Source organism: Saccostrea echinata, unplaced genomic scaffold, assembly GCF_033153115.1.
Source record: "Saccostrea echinata isolate AGI-Se365-2 ecotype Australia unplaced genomic scaffold, CSIRO_AGI_Sech_v1 ptg000047l, whole genome shotgun sequence".
NCBI classification, from domain to species: Eukaryota; Metazoa; Mollusca; class Bivalvia; order Ostreida; family Ostreidae; genus Saccostrea; species Saccostrea echinata.
This window is the reverse complement of record NW_026889796.1, coordinates 4234340-4250286: the sequence shown is the minus strand read 5'-3', so window position 1 is coordinate 4250286 and position 15947 is coordinate 4234340. Positions and strand designations below refer to the sequence as shown.

Sequence of the window (15947 nt, the reverse complement as noted above, 5' to 3'; positions counted from 1 at the left end):
TGAATATTTGCTGTATACTTTTGACTTTTCCCTTAGTGTTGAATCTTATATGTCCTGGGATCATATAAGATTTCTTACTAGTCATGCTAATCAGTGAGTATAATTGCATGGCTGTACATGTGTATGTAAATAAGATACATATGTTAATTATTAGTTACACTGATTATAATAACAGACACATAAAACAGTGTATGATACTTTTTAAACATTCATCTTAGCAATCTCTAATTGTTTGACTGTGGTATACAACTGTACAAAATACAATAAATTAAAATGTAACAAGCATTTCTGATATAGGTAGATCTATTATAATTGCATATTATTTCAGGCTGGATAATAGGAAATGTCCTCCTGACTAATCAATATTTATGTTGTGAAAGGGAAATAGATAAGCAATATATAATAGTTTACTGGAAGTCCACTAGCAGTTAGCAAAAACTGCCTAAATAACTTCCTATGAACTGCTAAGAATCTGCCTATGAACTGCAAAGAAACTGCCTGTAAACTGCAAGCGAACTGGTAAGGCTAAGAAAACTGCTAATAGATTACAAAAGGTTTGAAAGCAATTTGTTTATCCATTAGCAGTCTAGGGAAGGTTAAGTAACTGCTCAAGAACTGCTAAGGCTAAGAAACTGCTAAATAACTGCCTTCCACTTTGCCATGGGAATGTAAAGAAGGAACATTTTACATAAACATAAACATTAAACATAATTTGAGCAGAATTTTATCCAATCGAGGCAGTGGAACATTCTTAGTGCGGAAATCCAGAGCAGGTGATCAACAAGTAAGTGGAAAATTCCTTATTACATGTAACACCTTTCTGAACTCTATACATATTACACTACATTCATATTTAATATATTATATGGAGTATAAGCTTAGGCAGATATGAAAGAGAAAAGTAATCGCTAAAATGAATACTAGTATTATTTTTGGGGGCTTCAAATTGCGCTTGATTTAAATGACGAATAGTGGCTAATGAACGAATTTGGAAGTACCATAGATAGTCGATTTCCCTAAAAAGAGTTATCTTTCTTACCTTACTTAAATGAGTTCAGTTGCTGTGAAAAATGTTTGTTCTTGTCTTGTATAAAATATACAGTTCAAAAACAGATTGTTCCATCCAACAGTGTAAACTTTTTCTTGCAATTTTGTAGAAGATATTAGTAATTACTAATATCACATACATGTACAATGCAGCTTACTCTACATTGTACATGAAATGTTCTGTCAGAATTTTACAATGTATCGAAAGTTCGCGATGTGTTTAGTGATGGGAAATCGGATAATCGGATGCACTATACTCGATGAATAATCGATTGATCTCAAGTATTAAATTAATTCATTTTTCAATGAAGAAGATTATGATTTTTAAAATACACTTTTACTATATTATTATTTAGGATTTAGTTAAATTCAAAGAAGAATGAATAAAAAATCATAGGAATAATTTGCTTTTATCCAATATTTTCATTAATCGATTAACAAAATTATCATCGATTATCTATAATCGGGGGCCATTTCGATTAGATAATCGATTTAATCGATTAATCGGTACATCACTACCTATACATAACATAGGAAACAGTTGTGTGTAACTTCGTGTGTTATAATTATTTGTGTCAAAATATTTGTTATGGGTACCTGATTGAACATAACCTCCTTATTAATGACAAGACATAGCATTCAGTTGAGGAAAAGAAGAGGTCATTTATATAGTTAAAAAAATGACAGAATAATCAAACAAGTCATATATATGTAAACACTTGTAAACACAAATAAGACAAAGCAAAACATACTAAACACAGTTCTCAGACAATTATGCAATAATTATAAAAATAAATGTGATGTACATAATAAAAGTGTTTCTCTAAGGTAGACTCAATATTCTTACATTTAATACAACAAAGGTTACATGTTCAACCCCCATACAATTGAAAAGATGGGGCGGATCGCGTATTATATGAATTATGTTATTAACAATCAAATGTCATTTCTTGTTAAAAGAGATATTGTTGCTTACATAGGTGTTATCTGTCAAAACAGACGAAGGAATGAAAGAGTACAAAATTTATTCAAAGGTTGGTTACTATTTTTTGAATAATAAAAAGATATTCTCTAGATACAGACACTATTTTCCTATTTTCAATTTTTCTTGCTATTGTAGATGTTTCCTTTGTGGATTCTGGAAATTTATTATTTGATATTCATTTACAATCGATTTACAGGCTCTTTATTCATACTTAATCACATTTCCACAAATCCCTTAAATATTGAAAGACTACCTTACGAACATCATTAATGTTCGTATTTTTGTTTCTTCTTCAGAATGACGGGCTTACTATCGATCATAGAACGTATTTTCAAACAGTAGAAAACCTTATTGATAACTACAAACGAGTGACTCTCCCAAATCGAACAACGACTCTGTCACGGGGATTTAGTGTCAGCGGCGAAGATTAATGCTTTGTCGATATTGAATTTCTGACATATTTTCTATTCATCAATAAAAATCTGTGTTATGAGTACTTAAAGTAGTCATTATGCATATTTTTATTGATAAATAAAAAATATATCAGAAAGGCAATATCTTAGCTAGAAACTGTTCAGAGAAGGAAATCAATTTCATTTTATTGTGTATTCTTTACACATGACAATTGCCTCAATATGTTACTTGTTTGAAAACCATGAATACTTATGCATAATGCTTCTTTATAAGAAATTCTATGATATACACATTCTAAATCTATATCATGTTGATTTTGTGTGAGGTTACTAATTGATTTTATATTTACTATTCTTATTTCAAATCTACTTGTTCGTATTGTGAAAAGCATGGCTTTGTACGACATGTTTTATTACAATTTTTTAATTTATAAGTTTTGTTTTTGTTTTTAGTCTGTTTATTTGTACACTTAAGTTACTTTAAATTTACTGCTTGTGACAAAAAGTATGACACTGATCTCAATTACAATATGGTTGTGAAAATCTTGATAATTATAATTAAAACATTAAATGAAATCGTCAGTGTATAGACAAGAATCTATGAAAATAGTATGTCTGTAAGCAGAATAGATGGAATTTTTCTTTTGCATGGCGATTTCATTTCCACATACATTCAATGTAATACTATAACATTTAGACTATCTTTTAAAAGGATTGATCGCTCTCTCCCGACTCAAAGAAATTGGGGTAAGGAGGTCGGTGATTTTTTTTAATTCAAAAACACTGAAGTTGAAATAGCTATGTAATGGGTGGAAAAAATTCGGGGTGAAAGAATTTCCTGCAGGTTAGAAACATTTTGATTTCGACAGTTTTTTTTATCACTCGGTCAAGAGAGGACAAGCAATCGTTTTCTTTTTAAAGATGGCCTTACATGATAGCTTTTTTAAAATCTTTCCCGAAGACATGCATTTTTTTGTTCATTTTTTACAATCAACCATTTATTTGAATCTTCACCATATTACAATAGTATATAGAGACTTACAACATATGGATGATTTAATACATAGCAATAGCATGTGTTAATAATAAAGAACAAAAATTAGTACGTTGCTATAAATGTGACAATGTTACTTGAATATACATGTACATGTATTTGTGAACTAATTACTGATTATTACATATGTTTATACAATATATTTATAAAGCGATTATTATTGACTTAAGACATTCTTATTGGTTACTAGTTAAGAAAATTATGTTTTGTTTTGTTTTTTCCTTCTTCTTCATTTTTTGCGTTGGCTTGTCTTGCGTAATGTTTTCTGCTCTCCATATATTCTTTCATCTTTTGATTGTTTGAATTTTCCTTGCAAATCCTTCATCTCATCTGCGATTCTGACAGTATGTAGTACTGCTATATCTGTGAACATGATATGTGGAATTAATGATACAGTTTTACAGAAAATTTGAATACGTTGTAATATATAGACTGTGTGTTGAACTGAACGTTAACTGTCATTAATATCTTTTGATAATAAATTCCATTAAATTATACTTTAAAAAGTCCCTTTGCTTCAAGTGAAATTAAGCAAAGACTATAAAACGATATCTATTGAGTATGTATTATTCAAACGAATATTTTTGTTTTAGAAATGTTTTAAATCTATGTTATTATTTTAGAAATGCTTGAAATTTGTGTTATTGCTTCAAAAATGCTTTTGACTTAAGCAATTGTTTTAGAAATGCTTTAATCATTTTTAAATCTTTTTTTATTTTAGAAATAAATGCTTTTAGTCTAGTTATTTTAGTACGCCGGATTTACAGAAAGTTAAGGGGCCCGTTTTACAAAAGAACTTTTGACTAAGACCAAAAACTTGAGTTTATTGTAAAATTTTGCAAAATTAATAATTCTGTTCGTTAAAATTGCTAGAGTAAAAATATCTTACTACATTCCTTTCAAAAATATTAAAGCAATTTTTAATATGATGTAAATTAAAAAGTTATAAGCAAAATAAAATCGTAAGTTCTTTTGTAAAACGGACCCCTGATTCTACAGAGGGTAACAGTTTTTGTATTTCCTGAAAATGCCCACATATTTTTGTTGCTCGTCAAGAAAGTTATATTATTGTCTGTGATTCTGTTACAAACAAGGGTTTCCTCTCTTTATCCACTGCGTATTTGTACGACGGTCCGCCGAATATTATAATGGTACCAACAGCTACTTAAGTACATAATGTAGATATTTAGTCATATATACATGTAGTCGGATTTTTTTTTCATGTTTGACAATATGATGAAAAAATGGTTAATTAAATGTTTTCTTTATTTATACAGGGGATGAACGGTTGCAACGTTGCAGAAAAGTACATAAATAAAATGTTATAATTGCAATGATTGCAATTTCATTTCTGTAATTTTTTTTTTTTAAGTATTTGATTTTTTATATATTTATGTTTGTATAAATTATTCATGCCAAGTTGGTTAAAGTGTGAAAAGCATTGGATTATCGATGAGCAATTTACTTTAAAGGAATTGCCATGAAAGAGACTTTTGACACATTCTAAGAAATTTTTGAACTTGATTGTGCTATTGATTGCTCAACTGTAGAAATAAAGGATAAAATATTCAGTGAGTGTATAAAAAATGTATGTAAAGAGATCTTTCTCAAGAAAGCAACATATTCTGCACGTTGATCGAGTTATACATTATCTAAGCATGTTGGTAAACAAAGCTTTCCTAAAAATAATCTCAGATTACCAACAATTAAGTGGACCTTACTGAACTTGTGTCTCGCTTGAGACCTGTTTAAAGACTCCTATTGATTACCAACTTGATATCTATAAACTGTGGTATCGTATCCCTCATAAGAAGCTAGATGTGTCGAGACTTCATTTCCAATGAAATCCAAATTTAGTAAACTATTAGAATTACCATAACTTTGGTTCAGTAGAAAAAAATGTATTTCTTGCTAAGAAAATGTATTTTGTCCTATCGAAATATACGAAAAGATTCTCTTAAAAGATTTGTAACTCGATGTAAATATAATTGTCTTGCATGTAGACATAATTATCTCGCATGATGACATAAATATCTTGCATGTGAACATTATTAACTGGTCCTTTGGATGAAACCGTATAAACCGAGGTCCCATATCGCAGTAGGTGCTGGCACGAAAAAGATCCCGGACTGTTCAATGGTCCTGAGTGTCGAGTATAGGTCTAAATTTGCAACCCTCCACCGGCAACTGGGGGCGTCCCCATATGAGTGAAAAACGTTAAACAACAAACAAACAAAACCATTATTAACTCGCATGTTAACTTAAATTAGTAGCATGTCTACATAATTATGTTGTATCTTGTATTATTTACCCATATTAAAATTAGAATGTCAAACAAGGTTGGTAACTTGCATGATAACATAATTTTCCTGCATGTAGACAAGATTATCTGGCAAGTTGACATACTTTTATTGCATGATGACATAATATATCTTGCATGTAGGGGGCAGAAATATGCCACCATACTATGCTAATAAGCGAAATTTCTTATTTGCATATACATAAGGACGAATTCCACGAACAAAACATTTGTGTTTAACTGGAATATTGGTATATTGTAAAGGTAACTGTGTAGAGAGTATTCTTAAGATTTTTAAAAAAAAAAAAAATGTGCATAGTAAACCCCGCAGAGAAAAAAAAAATGTTACTAAATATTCTATATACTATAAATCTAAACTTGTGTAAAAATATTCTCATTAAAAATCTGTGTAAATGTGCAAAGTTTGAATTCCGTCTACAGAGGATGTTTCAATTTTTTTTTTTTTTTTTTTTTTTTTTTTTTTTTTTTTTTTTTTTGTAATTACGGATCTTAAGCCTTTGAATACGGAAATTGAAACTGAAAATGAAATTAAGTTTTTAGCTGACCCGAGCTAAATCTCCAAGCAAGCGTTTCTGATCGAAGAGAGTTCAATGTCGATCTCTCTGTCTCGTGTTATTTGTAAACTTTTCACATTTTCATTTTCTCCAAAACAACTGGGACAATTTCTTTCAAGCTTGCCAAAAAGCATCCACAGCTACAAAGATTCTCTTTTTTTCGAATAAAGAGCCACGGCCTCTTTAAAGAGGAGGCAATTAAGAAATGACGAATATTTCTTGTTGTCATTAAAAATCTTCCCATGCTCGAACCACTGGGCCAAAAAAGACATCACTTAAATGTATGCTTCCTTAGTGGGTTAGATTTAATTTGTTCAATTCATCGCTTCTGAGGATAGGATTCGACCTCCATAGAAAATCAAAGTTTAATAAAGGAATGTACATATGGAATATTATTAAAAGTCTTCTTCTACAACAAGGTCACAATTATTTATATACATGTTGATATGCAGCATCCTCATTTAGTGTACATTTAAATTTGTTTAAATTATATTATGACCCTGGGTTTAGGTTTGGACGTCAAATAAGTGTGATCTCTTTTATAGGTAGTAGTATGTATAGTAAAAAAGAAAAATCCCTAAACCTCATATCAAGAGCAGCAGGGTCACAATAGTTCATACCATTCGTACAGTGTAGGTTCGGGTTTTTCGTTTGGATCATGGTCCTTTGGGTGAGGTTTGGGATACAGAAGTAGTCAAAGTTTTTTAATAGCATAATTATTCACAAAAGGTCATTTTAATATCCAAACATTCTAATGCAGTGTGTTCTCATATTTATTCAAATCATGACCCTTGGGGCTAAAGCCAATGCAACAAATACGAGTCGAATTTTTTGTATACATGTAGATTTAAATAATGTAGGTTTAAATAAATAGAGAAATCTTTGCAAATTTTTTTCTCAAAAACATCGAGCAAACATATGTTATATTGATTCATGTTTAAATTTATGTAATGTAGATTCAGGTTGTTAAAATCATTAAATAAAATATAAGGGATCATAATTTAACATTGCAATATGTAAAGGGGCTATTTAAACTTATTCAAAAGATCAAAGGGTTATAATAATTCAAAAAGTTGAGTATTCCCCAAGTCATGTACATACAGCTGCATACATATTTGTCTCATTGTGGCAACCGAGGCAAGAACTGTATCATGGTTGGTGAACAAAATTTGAAACAAAAATACATTTTAAAATATTCACAAAAACTGTCTGCATTAAGTTTCTGTATATCGTAAATTCAATTATTAAACTTTACATCTGTGCTCACAATAATTAGTTTTATTTATCTTTTTTATTTGTGACAAAGGATATGGTGACTCGGGTGAGCGTTGTGGCCCATGGCTGTCTTGTTATAGATAGTACACCTGTTCATGTTCAAGTATTTTTTCAGCGAAGAATCTTATATCTAATGTCGTGATTTAGTAGTATACTTCATTTCTCGTCAATGAAAAAAACTTGCATGAACGAAAGTTCAATGACTTCACTTAGCGTCATTCAAAGACCTCTTAAATGCATTCAGAATTCTTCTATAAATTCTATACTTCAAATCACTTAAGCGATTCTGTGTTTTCTTTCATGGTTTATAAACTTATGCGACTTAAAAGGTATGTTGGGCTTTACATCAATATTAACAGTTTTATTCTCAAATCTATGTAATATTTTAAAACCATTTCCCTTTTTATTTTATCATATCCTTTCCTTTAGAATTGAGAATAAGACAAGGTAATTATACGATAATGCCTTTCCATGCATTTGGACAATTTACATCGTCAGCTTATCCTTGCATTTAGATTTTCAGGCTAATATTGAAATCAAACTAAAAACAAATAAAAATGATTTTGAAAAATTATCGTATTAACCGACTTTGAAAGAAGAAGAATGATTACATGAATTAAAATTACATTTTCATTTTGATTGTATATAGCCGAATGCTTTTGAAATAATTCAGACTTGAAATCACTTACTCTCAGATATTTATTTAAAAATAGTGGTGTATCAAATGATAAAAATATATATATTTACCACCTGCACAACAACAAAAAGTCATATAAACATTAATCTTCAAAATTAATTTTATGCCATTATTTTATAAACACAGAAAAAACGCAAAAAGTTTTCTGCCTAAAATAAAATAACTTCAGTTGAAAAATGTATTCCATTAAAATATAAAATTAAGCCATTCTAAAATTGTGCACTGAATTTCTATTAAAGACTACATGCATATATATAGACAGACAGTATTGATAAATTTTGCAATAAATAACAAGGAACATGAGTTTGTTCAAAATCATCTCTCTCTCTCTCTCTCTCTCTCTCTCTCTCTCTCTCTCTCTCTCTCTCTCTTAATGTGTGTATCAATTGGTAATTTGCCAGTCATCATCTTCGTATTTGATCATCCAATGAATTCATATTGAACAGGTCAAAAAGTGAAAGGATGTCACATCATCTGCTTCATAACTGTGTAAACTGTCGACACATCTCCAAAACATCTTAAGTGTACACTTCAAAATTTGATCAGGATATCCAAATCAATCTGAATTTAGCTTTAAGTACTTCCTTCATTAGAAATTATAATACTCTCTCTCTCTTTTTCTCATCCGCATGTAAAATTATCTTTCTTTTAGAACTTAACACCATCGTACAAAAATATGTATCCTATGCTTTTTCAACATTTATTTAAAAACTACGATGCTATTTTTTGCTTTTCCTCATAACCAGTCTGACTGCAAAACAAATTTAACTTACCCACTGCAGTATAACAAGGAAATCAACTGTTTCAACCTTTCTCTTCATTTTGTCTTACATTTAATCTCAGTTTTTTTTTAATGCAGGCTAAATACCATCTTCCCATTCAACTTATCTTTGTCTTTTTTTAACCAACAGAAAGGAAAGAAAGAAGCGGTTTAATTTCATTCGAAGTAGTATAGGTTAACTTTCGGTTTGGTGCAGTATATTTAGACTATAGGTTAGATACATACGGCAAATATTTTCTTTCTCTGCTTGAATTGGAGACTCAGTGATAGGGTTCGGTTCGTGTGTGGAAAGTCCTGACTTTGATGTAAGGGGGGGGGGGGCTGACCTGAGACTCAAAGTAGGTAATGACTGTTCCCTTGCCAAAAAACTCAGCATCGCAATGTGAGAGCCATGGGTCTTTTGGATGAAACTTAGGGCCAAGGCTCAGTGTTGTGGCACGCCCTGGCACGAGAAAACACCCTAACTGCATTGGTTTGAAGGCATTTAGAGCTTGGCGTACGATTGAGACGTACTACATAAGTCAATCTATTGAAATGTCATTGCAATGTCTTCCATTCTTCTTGTTTATGAAGACAAAGAGTTGTTTTCATGAAACGATCTGATTTTTTTTTTTAAATAATTCATATATCAAACGTCAAGTACGATATTCTTATTGAAATATGGAGATAACGAACAGTATTCAAGCTGAAAGTGCATTAAAACAATACAAATTGGGAGCAGAGCAAAAACAGAGGTGGGATCAGGTGCCATGGAGGAGTGGGCATCCCCTGCCGACCGGTCACACCCGCCGTGTGCTCCATGTCATGATCGGTAAATAACGGAAAAATCCGTCGATAATTCAGTGTGTAAATGAATATTTTAATAAATAGTATATAATTCTGAATATGCAAATAAAACCAGGTTTCACTATAAAAATGTATTAGAAACAATACCTGGCTATGACTATGAACATACATGTTGAAAAAAACTTTATCGTTAGACCTGGAATTTATATTTTTAAATAACTTTTGATATTTTGTTTAGGTTTTATTAAACTCAATGTTTCAATTCCCTTCAAGATTCAGGAAAATAGATTACACAAGTGAACGAAATAAATTAAAAATGTAAACAAATATACTTCAAGCTAATATATTTCAATCTTTTGAATTACAACCGGAATATATACATGTAAGAGCTGAAAAAATAAATTATCGATTTCTTTCAGCCATATGAAGGAGTTAACGTGCTTAGTAATATTGATGTAAAGGGTATATTGCATTTATTTTTTTTCTTTAATTCTATGGTATAAAGATAAAACATTACAGACTAATAAAATAACATGCTTTGAAATACAAAGGTTAGGATTCAAGACTTAATAGAGACACTAGCTACTAAGACAGACAATGCTCACAAAAAATCCAATCCAAGAAATAAAGTAGCTAGCATGTTATATAGATATACGTGTATTCTCAAAATAGAGAATACAGAAACATTCAAAAATATATATGAAATAAAAAAAAGCAATGTTTTTTCTAGGACCCAATCTCGAATAAAAAATGGACACTGCCATTCTTTCTATATCATCGGGGAACCTATTTCTTATCCCCAACTCCTCCTATACAAATGAATAAAATTTAATGCTACTTTCACAGAATCTGTATTACATAGTGGCGTTTTGCACCTCCTACTTCATGCTTTGATCGGACAGATATTTGGGCTGTACCATTATACTCATATGGGAGCTGCAGTATCATTTTCTGAGCTCACTGCTCACAGTACTTCTAGTTTTATTTCATTTTTTGTTCCATTTTTTTTTATTCGTTTTATTTACTATTTTATTCATGCTTTCTTTATTTTTTGTGGTTATGGGATTGCTTTGTTTTCCTTGTTGTCGGGTAATTTTTATTATTATTTGTTTACATTCTTATTACATCAAATTATAAAAATTCTGTATGAAAGCTTCAAGATGCTGAGGTTTTCCAAAATATGTCAAAATACAGATATGTTAGACTCTTAGAACTGCAGTATAATTTAAATTAGTTGTGTTTTGAGGATAAAGAAAGTATTTTCTTCTTGAAGAAATTTTGTTTTCAAAATGTTCATATACATTCTAATGTATACTTTGAAGGAGAAGATATCAGATTAAAATCTCAACAAGTTCTAAATTAATTGCATAAATGAGTTTTCTTTTCATTACATGTGTCCAAGAAAAATCTAGAATCTGAGTTATCATTCATCATTGTCAAAGCAGATGTGCAGATTGAAGTAAATTTAATCTACAATTAAATAATTCTTTGTGATATTTTTTTAAATATAAGTTTAAAGAAAATTTCATAAATAATCTTGACTGTATGATTAAAATGATGAGCGCAAACACCACCGCCTGTGCATTGCTATTCGTAAAAAATGGGTAAAGTTGTACTGAATGAAATATATGGAGATAACGAACAGTATTCAAGCTCAAAAGTCCATTAAACATTACAAAATAGCTGCAGAGCAAACACGGACCTCCAAAACATCAGAGGTGGGATCAGGTGCCATGGAGGAGTGAGCATCCCCTGCCGACCGGTCACACCCGCCGTGTGCTCCTTGTCATGATCGGGAACTAACGGAAAAATCCGTCGACAATTCAGTGTGTAAATAATGGCCTAACAATTAATATGAAAAATGTTAGTCAGCATTTAACTCAATGATAAATTGTATTTGCTGACAAGGTCATGAAGGATTAGTATTTTTTCATTTGCAAAAATAAAACAATTAGTCAGAAATAATGGAAATGGGTGGGAAATGGGTGTAAGCATTTTTACTTCCACGATGGGATCGCCCTTACTCCATGTGGTATTTCAGAAACAAAACGTTTTCAATATAGACCATTTCAAAGAATATATATATATATATATATATATATATATATATATATATATATATATATATATATATATATATATATATATATGTCTGACAGACAACATATCCGACAATTTGCGGAAGTCTTTTTACAACACGGACACCAGCAGTCATTATTTTTAATGATATTAAGTACATTGTCCTTTTCAATAAACACTCGCCCATTTCTTTATCGTTTGATGATAAGGAGTGTTTCCTTGAAACATTAGCTTCAACCCATGCATTTTTGCTTTTAAAGGTTCTTTTTTATTTTTAATTCCATTCAACTATTCATCTCCACCGAACTAAAAACGTGTGTGCTGTATATTTTGGAAATTAAAAGACACAAGTCTCTTGCAAAAAACAATGTTGTGATGTTTATTAATACATAAAAACCATTTGCCAACAGCAATAAATGCACAATCATGTACCGTAATCAGATGCTCGTTTAGAGAGTTGTTGGACTAGTTGGCGGTCAGCTATGACTTTTTCACGTCACGCTTAATTTGCATACGTTGATTCTCGTCTTTGGGAATATCCGCCAAGAGCTATATCTAATTTTCTAATCGTAAAATGTATAACAAGCTTTTTACTGACTGGGCTCTCGGGTAGAATTTTTCTAAACGATCCCTCAAACGGTTCCTTTTGGCGTAAGGGCCTCAGACAAGCAGTTTTTATATTCCCAAATTTTTCAAAGTAAAACTCATCAAAACTGGCAATTTGCAGCTAGCTTTTTGCTGGATCCCGTACATCATAAAATAAATGGAACGGCCTTATGTGTTTAATCAAATAAATAATGTAAAAAGACAAAATGTATAACACAATATAAATAATTAATTGGCAGGGATTTAAAAGCAAACAATGATTAAATCTGACTAAATTCAATGAGAGACATAATGGCTAGTCATATATTAGATATCCCAGCAAATACAACTTAACTATAAATAAATCGTACAACAAATCATAATTGTGAAAGGTGGTGCACAAGAGCATGGGGGCATATTTCAGCCCCCTACATGCAAGATGAATTTTGTCAATGTGCAAAAAAAGTATGTCAACATGCAAGATAATTATGTTGACACGCTAGTTTAAAATCTTTTTAGAGAATCTGATTTTAACACGGGTAAATTTACTTATTAACGCCAATATCTTGAACTTGAACTTGAACTTTATTCTCATAACTGACAAAACAGTGAAGAGAAGATATGTACAGTATAATAAACAGAAAATATTATATTATATTAATAATGCCTGATGAAGGGGTAACAGAGTATGTCAACCAAGAGAGCCAACTCTCTCCATTATAATATCTAACAATTTACAAATTTTGCTAAGTTGATTAGTATTGGTTACATTAAAAAGCATTTCAAATTTCAAAACATTTGGATTCAAATGAAAATATTTTGACAAATACATAACTCTTGAGTTCTTTATAGACACATCAGTGCATTTAAATAAGTAATGAAATTCATCCCCAATTTCGTTGCTGTTACATAATTTACAAATTCTATTTTCGCTAGGGATGTTAAACCATCTACCAGTCTCAATTGGTAATTTTGTATTCCCAGTTCTAAATAAACAATATTTCTTGGATTGTTTAGGAGGCAAATTCAACAAATAGTCTTCAAAGATTAATGATTTTTTAAAAATTCTATAGTTCAAACCTTTAGGGGAAGTTTGTACATCACTAAACCATGTTTGCTTAAACTGATCTAAGAGAGTGGTATATACCTTATTTTTTAACCAAGATATATTAATTGAATTTTCATACCACAAATAAGTCAATCCACATCTGACATCATAGATGCAACATAATTATGTTGACACGCGTCTTATTTATGTTGAAATGCGATATAATTATATAGACATGCGATTTTTTTATGTTGTCATGCAACTTATTTATGTCAACTTGCGAGATAATTATGTTATGCAAAATATTCATGTCGACAGGCATGATAATTATGTCAACTTGAGAGTTAATATGTCACGAGATACTTATGTTGATTTATCTTGCATGTAGGGGACAGAAATATGCCACCCTACAAAAGAGCATAAAAGTACATGTGTACCATTGAATATTTAGAGAAAAAAATCATTGCCTTAACTCTCATTCCTGGTTATAGATCATTTGTCCTTCTTCAGGTTTAAAATTGATAGGAAGATTTAGAAAGGTGTTATATTACTCTATTGCTAAAAATAGGATCCTAACACTAACTCATTTTCTCCTTTTTTCTAACATTGTCATTTAGTCATTTATTTCAGATGCTTACTATATATATATATATATATATATATATATATATATATATATATATATATATATATATATATATATATATATATATATTGAATAATTATCTTAACAGAGTTTCAAATCAATAATTTGTCTTATTCTTATATTGTCTTTCAAAAAATCATTTCAAATCAAATTTATTGCATGTTTGAGACTGCGCTCTCGTTTGTGCTAAATTTATCTTTCAAAATGAAAAAATATAGATGTCAACTTAGATAATATCTCGATTCCAGAAACTGGTTCATATCGCATCTGTAGCCTACTTCCGCCGGAACTGTGGAGCGAGACATGGCTTTCTATGTGCATTTTGTAAGAATTGCGTTAGGTTTTTAATTTGTTCACCGGAAGGGCACACTAGGTTTTCGCTATATTTCATACAGAAACAGTAATTATTTCTTTATTATCGTCCGATCAAATCATTAAAAACTATCCACGTAGGTCGGACTGAAGTATGATTGAGCTTTGCGTTTTGTAACATTCTCTGTCATTTTGAATCCATGTAAACGATTTGGAGTCAGCTGTCGAAATCTCAAGAGAGAAACATTTCTCTCTGTATAGTAATCAAACACAGGCGTCACCTCGACCCTACTGTGATCTCTCAAGTGCTTATGGAACATTTTTACCCAACTAAATGTTTTTCTTTTTGTCAGAAGAGTTGTATATTGTCTGTTCTTCTTTGACGGCAAGCTTCTAACAACAACTACATGAAAATTATCTTCCTAAAGTACTTTTTTCTAATATATTTATTAGTGGAACATATGTCAACTCCTAATCAAATGCACGTTTTATGGTACCGATTGGTTTTGGAAAAAAAAAGTTTTTCGGCACTTGTGAATCAAAACTATTTCCTAAGTGGTATGGGAACGATCGCATGCCGCTGATATACGGAAACAAACATCTCAATTGATACAAACACGACACCCAGCTACATACACTAAATTCCTGTTTTTTCCCGATTCCTTATTACTTTCAATTGCTCTTATGTAGATTTCAGTTTCAAGCTTTTGACTTTTGAATTTTATTGAAATTATGAACTATGCTTCAGCATATGTTGAGAGTTTTCAATCAAAAGACCGTCGAATATTTCAGAAAATAAAACCAATATTGGCGCAAATAATTATTTATTTATCAAAAACTCTCTTTATAACGTTTTAAATAAATGTGCCAATAAATAATACATGCTTTAAATTCATTTTTGTAAGAAATGATAGTAAAGATTTTGAGAATACTCAAAATTGATAATATAAAGTTTTTTTTAATATTCATTTTTATCAAAAAATGTTATATGAACTTGCTTTAAGATTAGAAGAACATAATTTTTTTTTAATAAAATCATACTTTTTTAAGTGCACATGCCTTTATTATAAAGAATACAGACAATCATCAAATTGCACATTAGGATTTTTAAAATAAAATAGAACACTTTACATCCAAATAAAATATAGTGGATATATTTATTTTTTCCAGATTGAAATACAATATTCTTTCATGAAAAAATCAACATATTCATCTAACACTCTTTGTGATAATATTAAACCTGTAACAAAACTCAGACTACTATATTAAGTTTTGATGTCATTAAAAACAAATGCCAGTCTTTGTTTTAGAATTATTAGCTTGCTTTCCATTTGAAAAGAACCTGAACATTTTTGAAGACATACA

The 15947-nt window shown here is 30.3% G+C and overlaps 1 protein-coding gene across 2 annotated transcripts in view; it reads left to right on the top strand.

Moving 5' to 3' along the window:
- Positions 1 to 2523, top strand: part of LOC133202292 (SH3 domain-binding protein 2-like) — a 43915-nt gene extending 41392 nt beyond the window's left edge. For both annotated transcript variants that reach the window (XM_061338081.1, XM_061338080.1), the window contains 3 exons: positions 721 to 784; positions 2028 to 2081; positions 2329 to 2523. In XM_061338081.1, coding sequence (XP_061194065.1) covers positions 721 to 784; positions 2028 to 2081; positions 2329 to 2463 — 253 coding nt within the window. In that variant the 3' untranslated portion in view covers positions 2464 to 2523. The remainder of the gene's footprint in view (positions 1 to 720; positions 785 to 2027; positions 2082 to 2328) is intronic.
- The last annotated feature ends 13424 nt before the right edge of the window (positions 2524 to 15947 follow it).